At 42.4% G+C, this 8,096-nt stretch overlaps 1 protein-coding gene across 2 annotated transcripts in view; it reads left to right on the top strand.

The window, feature by feature from the left end:
- The window catches only part of DRP2 (dystrophin related protein 2), a 38,375-nt gene that overhangs the window by 15,462 nt on the left and 14,817 nt on the right, over positions 1-8,096 (top strand). For both annotated transcript variants that reach the window (XM_006920695.2, XM_006920696.1), the window contains 6 exons: positions 446-609; positions 2,231-2,387; positions 3,775-3,895; positions 5,425-5,693; positions 6,086-6,232; positions 6,680-6,758. In XM_006920695.2, coding sequence (XP_006920757.1) covers positions 446-609; positions 2,231-2,387; positions 3,775-3,895; positions 5,425-5,693; positions 6,086-6,232; positions 6,680-6,758 — 937 coding nt within the window. The remainder of the gene's footprint in view (positions 1-445; positions 610-2,230; positions 2,388-3,774; positions 3,896-5,424; positions 5,694-6,085; positions 6,233-6,679; positions 6,759-8,096) is intronic.

The following is an 8,096-nucleotide window of genomic DNA, read 5'->3' as shown; positions in this document are numbered from 1 at the left end:
TCTCTCTCTCTCTCTCTCTCTCTCTCTCTGAATTTTTATGGGGCAGCCCCTCAGCTTCCTTTTCCAAAAGATTGGGTAAACTATGGGACCCTAAAATAGGAACCTATAGCTCACCTTGAATGTTGTGGTTGCCTGTGTTTTGGAAATTCTGAACATTTCTTACCTAATGCAAGGACATCCGGGATTCTATCCAGGCAGCTGTCCTGGCAGAACTTACAATAATAAGAGTAATAATGATAGTAGTCAGCAGTTACATGTGACCAACCTATACCAAGAGAGGACCTTATAATGAACAGAGCCACTGAGTCTTCCTTTATCTCACTCCCGAATACACCATGGGACAAGCCCTTCTCTCCTCTTCTTCACACCTATCCCACTCTTGGCTTGGTGCAGACCAGAGTGTGGCACGCACCAGAGATCACAGGATGTCTGTGTTTCTGTCCAGGTTAGAGCTGCTGCCACCTCCCCTGCACCTCCTCAGGATGGTGCTGGGATTTCCTGTCTAAGCCCAAAGCTGTTCAACGGGTCTGTTGGTGCCACTGGACCCTTGGAATTACCAGCCATGAATCTGTGTTGGAATGAAATCAAGAAGAAGTCTCACAATCTCCGGTAAGGCCGGGCCTCTATAAACAGGATCTAGGGACCATGCTCTGAAGGTGTTGGGCTCCTTTTGCGTGTTGTAGCTTGCCAATCTCCTCTCAGCCTATGTGTCACCCTCTCATCAGTCTCACTATCCCCTTTCCTCCCTTTCCTTCTCTGGTGCTAGGGAAATAACCTTGGATCAGAAGTCAGGAGACTTGAACTTGAGCTTCAGTTTTAAGTAGCTGTATCACCTTGGATAAGTAGTTTGGGTTATCTGAATTTTAGCTTCCATTTGTTTGGATTTTTTTTAAAGGAGTGGAATAATAATACCTGCCCTAACTACCTCACAGTGTTGTTGTGAATATTCAAATAAGATATGAAAATGTTTTCTGATATGAAAAGCACTGGTGTATAAATGAAGGATATGATTACTCTCTTCCTCTTGTTCTCATAACTGTCCTCCATCTTAGTAGATCTCATCTGCTCTCTCTCCCATCCATTCATCCTTCTATTCCTATCCATTGGTTATATAGCCCACCTAGCCCTCCCCCATACTAAGGACAAGTCAGTAAGAGCTGGAAGACAATTTCTATATCAGTTGTTCTTCTTTTCTGTACTCCTCTGTATAACCTCCCCTCTTACACACATATACTTTTCCTCTCCACTCCCTATCATCAAAGCCTAACCCCCTGGCTTCTGGGAGGCTCTGGGAGGGATGAAGCAGTGTGAAGAAGTTGAAAGAATGCAGACTCTGGCATTGGACAAACCCAAATTCAAATCATAGCTCTATCAATGACTTAACTGTGTAACCTTGGGCAAATTACTTAACTTCTCTGAGTAATAGTAGTGCCTGCCTCATAAGGTTGCTTTAAAAATTAGTGGAAGCAAAAATGTAGCTAAAGGGCTTGGCTCAGGTGGTAAGGAGGCAATAAATAATTATTATTGTCATCTAAGGGGAATGAGCTCAATGGCTGCACATAGCCTAGGCTTGCCTCTGGCTTCTTACCACTTGGACCTCAACTCATAATTCATTTATCGAGCAAGGCAGAGAGGGATGATTATACAGTACACATTTTTCACTTTTCATATGTTAAACCTCTAGCCTTTGTCGCTATCATCCTTTGGGACCCTTGGGTTTCTTATTTTTGTGTGCTTCCTCCCATGTGTGCCACACTCAACCCCTAGACTTGCCCTTTCCACTTACTGCGTCCTCTCCTGCTCAGAGGGCAGGCTCTGAGAAGCCTCTGAGGAAGAGCAGTTTGGCATGACTGGAGTTCCTCCTGGGCAAGAGGGCAGGCAGACAGCCATCACCTCTAATGCCTTGCTCAGTTTCCTGCCCTTTCCAGCTTGATGCTGGGCACCCAACTGTGTTAACTGATGTCCACAAAGTGACATGTTAAGTGGTTAAGTTTGGGATACCTCCCCACCCATAGTCCTACCCATTGATTTTAGCACTGAGCACCACGTGAAGGTGTCTCTGTGGGTGGGTAGGAGGGAGGGCTCCGGACTTCCTGCCACTTCAACTAGCACAGCTCCTCTTTAATATGTTTTATATGTTAATGATATACATAAGTATTTGTTTGGAAAAAAAATGTTTTACCACTTAAAAAGAAGATTGAAAATCACTGGTCTTACCCATTGTGTGCAGTGCTCGCCTAGAGGCTTTCTCAGACCACAGTGGAAAGCTTCAGCTCCCTCTCCAAGAGATTATTGACTGGCTCAGCCAAAAGGATGAGGAATTGTCAGCTCAGCTGCCGCTACAAGGGGATGTGGCCCTGGTGCAACAGGAGAAGGAGATACATGTGGTAGGTTAGAATCATGGAGGCTGTGGTGTATAGCCTCTAAGTTGGAAGGGATCTCTTGCAATACCCTGACGGATGGACACCCAGCTTCTGTTTAGACACTTAAAGTAACAGGAAGCTATGTGCAGTCTCTTTAGTCTATGGATTTTTTCTTCACAGAAAAAGTTAAACTTTCCTCTCTATTCCTCCCATCAAATATTGGCCTCCCTTAAAATCCTGCCCTGATTTTTAATGGGAACATGAGAAAATGAACATAATGTAATATTAAGAAAAAAACATAAGATATAAAACTATATACAGGTAGATTTCAAAATCTATATAGATGTTTATACATGCATATAAAAATATAAGAAGGTACTGTATCAAAATACAGTAGTTAACTCTAGGTGATGAAATTGTTTAATTTTCTTCATACTTTTCTGAAATTACTAAGATTTCTATAACATACATCACCTCTATAATCAGAAAATAACAATAGATGTTTCTTAAAAATAAATACAGAATGCACTGGAATGATTATGTGACATGACAGAGATGTTAGCTAATGCTACAATGACAATCATATTGCAATATAAACATATCAAATGAATATGTCATATACCTTAAAATTACACAAGGTTATATGACAATCATATCACAATTAAAATTCAATTCATACAGAATGGAATATAATATAGCAAGAAAATAAACTATAATTACATGCCACAGCATGGATGAATCTTAAAGACAGTATATTGAGTGCAAAAAAAAAAAAAAAAGATACAACAAGAATACATATGGTATGAATCCATTTATATAATGTTCAAAAATGGAAGAACTAATCAGTGGTATTACAAGTCAAGATAGTGATTACCGGGGGAGTAGAGGGGATGAGATAGTGACCAGAAGGGACCATGAGGGAGACTTGTGGGTTGCTGGTGTAGTTCTGATTCCTGATCTCAATACTGGTTGCAGAGATGGAATCACTTTATGGAATTCATTGAGCTGTATACTTTTTATTTTTGTACTTTTTTCTATGTGCGTTTCAAGAAAAAAAATAATTAAAATCTTAATATAAATCCTGCCCGTTCTCATTTTGATTTCTCTAAGTCCCTTACAGGGGACTTTCTGAGTCTTGCAGAGAAGCAAAATTTCCAACCCCAAATCCCACATTTCTCTCTACCCTGTGGCATAGACAGACCCAGTTTATACTACATAGACATCCCAGTGTCATAGTTATTCTGCCCATAGGGAAGACTGTACCTCTTTTTGTCTGGGTAACCCAAAGATACATGATAATGCCAAAGGATCAAGTTACACTTAGGAGAAGAAAGGTTGTCCATTGCAGGATGGAATTTAAAGTGATCGAAAGACTTTTCTTCCTTGTTGACCATGTTGCTAAACTTCACAGGCCTTTATGGAAGATGTCAAGTCTCGAGGCCCCTATATCTACTCTGTGCTGGAGTCAGCTCAGGCCTTTCTGTCCCAGCACCCATTTGAGGAATTAGAGGAGCCTCGTTTGGAGAGGAAAGGTGGGTAGTATTTCTCTCTTTCCCCTTCTTGAACTCTGAACTGTTAAACACCTTCCTGCCCTCCCCAAACTCATTTTCTCAGCTGTTATCTAGAAGGATAGTTTTCTCCTAGGAGTCCAAAGCTGGAGAGGAGCAAGATTCATACTGCAAGAAAAAGTAAAGAGATTAGAGGGTGGAGCAAGGGAGACTAGTGTGTGGCCCAAAGCTGTATGTGGCTCTGGAGCATCATGTGTGGCCTTCTAATGAGGCATGAAAAAGAATAAACAAAAGATTGAAATGCATTGAACTGGCTCAGTGAATCAAACTATTAATATGTCCTTTAAAAACATACTGCTTTATTCTAACATAGAGACATGTGGCAATGCTCTAATGAACCAGGAACTAAAAAAAACTTTTTAAAATCTAAAAAGTTAGGTGGTGATGTTTGAGAAGTAAATACTGATACTGACCCTGATGACTTCTGGCCCCTTCCCCCAATAGAGTGGGCTACTCTAGGTCTAGATTCACATAAGGCAGCTGAGATTAGGTCTGAGTGGTGGCTCAGCAAGCCCTCTTTTCCAGAAGAGTCTTAAACCCTCCTAGATTGGCTATGAATAGCCTTATGTTAATTGAGCCCTTCGTCAATGCTGTTGAACCTCTCATTTACCTTGAGTCCCTGAAAAGGAGGCTGGTACACAATTTACAGCCTGACAGGCCTCAGATAGGACAAGCTCAAGAGAGAGCAGGACAATTCCAAATACCCTGAAGTTTTAAGACTCTGAATCTACCTCTGAGGATGGGAGGTCTTAGAGAGGAAGAGGTAACCTATAGTTTAGGAGCCTAGGTGGCAAAACTGGTCAAGTTATACTAACCTCTCCTTGGCTGGGTCTTCACGTCTTCTTTGCACCCCTTCTTTGGATGGAAGTGAGCTGCAGACACTAATGCAAAATCACATTCCAGGGTCATGTGAATAGGATTCTGAATGATTGGCCTCACTGTGCCTCTTAAAATATTTTACTCACTATTTACCTTGCCCATTTTTTAAGAATATGAGGAGATCCATGATATAATAGATGGAAAACAACAACATGATCTCTTGGCTATGATAATGAATCCATGTGATAAAATCTCATAGATCTAAATACACACACACACACAAGTATGGGTAACACTGGGGAACTCTGAACAAAATTAGTGAATAACATCAATGTCAATATCCTGGTTATGATATTGTATTATACTTTTGCAAGATGCTACCATTTGGGGAAATGGGGTAAAGAGTACATGAGATCTCTGTATTATTTCTTACAATTGTATATGGATCTATAATGACCTCAAAATAAAAAGCTGAATTAAAAAAAAAAAACCTGAATGTGGAAAAGAGTTCAACCATGGAAAATATATATATTTGCATGTATATAAATATATGCACAAATCCACACACGTGTGCACACACATGCACATCTTACAAAGAGCTGTCTTTGTCCCTGTCTTTTCCTGGGATCCCCCTGCGTGGTTGGCCTGACCTGGCTTCCTGCCTGCCCTTGCAGATACCTCTCCCAGACAGCGGATCCAGAACCTTAGCCGCTTTGTGTGGAAGCAGGCAACGGTGGCCAGTGAACTATGGGAAAAGCTTACAGCCCGCTGTGTGGATCAGCACCGCCATATTGAGCGCACTCTAGAGCAGCTGTTGGAGATCCAAGGGGCAATGGAGGAATTAAGCACTACTCTGACCCAGGCCGAGGGAGTCAGAGCCACTTGGGAGCCCATTGGGGATCTCTTCATTGATTCACTCCCTGACCACATCCAGACTCTTAAGGTATGCAGGTCCCCTCACCTGGCTACAGTCCACCCTGAGACCTGAAACTCTTCTCAGACCTTGACAATGTTCCTACTAATGAGACTCCATTGTTGACCTATACTACAACTGTGCTTATCAGTTTATGTGCTGAATTCATGGGCTGGTTTTGCTAGAGTCGCCTCTGTCATTCTACTGTCTTCTCTTTCTCTGGTATTTTCTGAGAGTAGGAAAGGAAGAGGATAAAGATAGTAGCTACCCACATCTTAGTCCTGTTGCCCTAATAGGCAAGCACCTAGGTTGTGCTATTGAGACAAAATCTCTGAGTGAAGAGGGAGGAGTTGCAATGAATGACTAATGGTTCCTCTTTCCCACTCCCTGTCTCCTATGGCACTTGGGCCCTGTTTCTACAGCTATTCAAAGAAGAAATCTCCCCCGTGAAAGATGGAATAAAGTTGGTGAATGATCTGGCCCATCAACTTGCCATTTCTGATGTGCACTTGTCAATGGAGAATTCCCGAGCCCTGGAGCAGATCAACATCCGGTGGAAACAGCTGCAGGTAGAGAAGCCTGGAATGAGTCATGTGGAAGAGCCTCAATATAATAGGCTTAGGGCAAACTTTTTCAGGCCAAAAGGAAGTAAAGGGGCATTGCAATGGGATCTACATGATGAATAGTAGAGAATTAGGGGCCAAGGAACAGGCTTCTCAACCTCTAAGCCACCGGGTAATAATTGAAATGAAGATCTGAGAGGGTCCTGTCTAAATGTGGGCACTTGGGATAGACAGGGACAGTTGAAGAGTGACTGTGGCCTGGAATTAATGGTATTCTTCTCTTACCCTTGGGAATGCTGTGGGAGGACTAGCAGTTGGGTGACGGTGAGAGGAGCTGAAATCGGAGAAGAACCAGCCAATGAGGGAGTTCACAAAGATTCCTGGAGGTACCTGGAAATCCCACACTAAATATCTGGAATGAATCTGTTGACTTCCTACCTGTTCTTTCCATAGGTATCAGTTGGCGAGAGGCTTAAGCAGCTCCAGGATGCCCACCGGGACTTTGGGCCTGGGTCACAGCACTTCCTTTCCTGTACGTGAGACAAACTGGACCTCACTTAGCAGAAACTCAGCCACCTTCCGAGAGAGTCTACTGTTGTCTCTTGGGAGCCTAGTGGGAGCCCAGTATACCTTGACATGCAAGACATAGTAAAGATAAAGCAGTGTGGTATAGTGGTTTAAAGGACAAGTTCTTAAGTGAGAGACCTTGGTTTGAGTCACAGCTCCTTGACTTAATAGTTGTGCAAGCTTGAAAAAAAAAATAGCTTAAACTTTCTGAACCTCAGTTTTCCCATATGTAAAAAGAAGGAAAAAATATTACCTAGCTCACAGTGTTATGGGTATTAAATGACTTCATTTTTTCAACAATATTTATTGAAGGCCTATTGTGGGCCAGGTATTCTAAACACTGAGGCTACATCGGTGAATAAAAGTCTTTAGATCTGTAGAGCTTATATTATAGTGAGGGAAGCCAGACCATTAGCAAATAAGTATATAATATATAAGGTAAATTGGGGACAAGTGCTATGGTAAAAAGCAAAGCAGGAAAGGCATAAATAAGAAGTGCTGGACTTAAGGAGGGCAGCAATATAATTCTGAATAGGGTGGTCAAGAAAGGCATCAATGAGAGTGTTGCAATGGAGAGGAGGTAAGGGAATGAGCTATGTGGATTTCTGAGGGATGAGCATACCAGGGAGAGGGAACAACAGTTTCCAGGACCTTAAGGCAGGAACATGCCTGAGGACCAGCAAGGAGGCCAGTATAGAAATGAGCAAGGAAGAGAGAGCGGGAGGTCAGAGTAGTGGCAGGAGGCCAGAGCACAGAGGGCCTTATAGGTTAGGGTAAGAACTTGGAATTTTGTTCTGAATAGAATGCAGAACATTTGGAGGGGTATGAGCAGAAGGATGACATGATCTGACTTATGTTTCAAAAGAGTCAGAGTATTGGAAGTAAGAGTGGGAGCAGGGAGACCTATTTGGAAGCATATAATAATGATCCAGGTGAGGGACTGTGGTGACCCAGATCAGGGCGGCAGCAGTGGAGGTGGTAGCAATATATAGATCTGAAAATTAGACATGTACACAAAGCATTTAGCAGAGTATCTGGTCACATAATAAGAACTCAATAAATGTTAATGGCAGTTAGAACCATTGCTATTATAATCACTGGTATGCAGCTATACCTGCAGAGGGCTCTTGTATCCAGGGAAACTGCAATGAGGCAGTTGGCCAGGTAACTGAGCTTCTCCTAGAAGATCTGGAAGATAAAGACATGAAGCAGAGAGGAGCATCCTTTTCCAGAGTTCCTCACCAGGGAGAAATGGACAGTGCCAGTCCCCATTGTCCCATAAGACTGAGAAGCTTGAACTTCT

This window comes from Pteropus alecto, unplaced genomic scaffold (genome assembly GCF_000325575.1).
Source record: "Pteropus alecto unplaced genomic scaffold, ASM32557v1 scaffold179, whole genome shotgun sequence".
NCBI classification, from domain to species: domain Eukaryota; kingdom Metazoa; phylum Chordata; class Mammalia; order Chiroptera; family Pteropodidae; genus Pteropus; species Pteropus alecto.
Note: the sequence above shows the minus strand (reverse complement) of the source record. Positions and strands in the feature narration are given on the sequence as shown.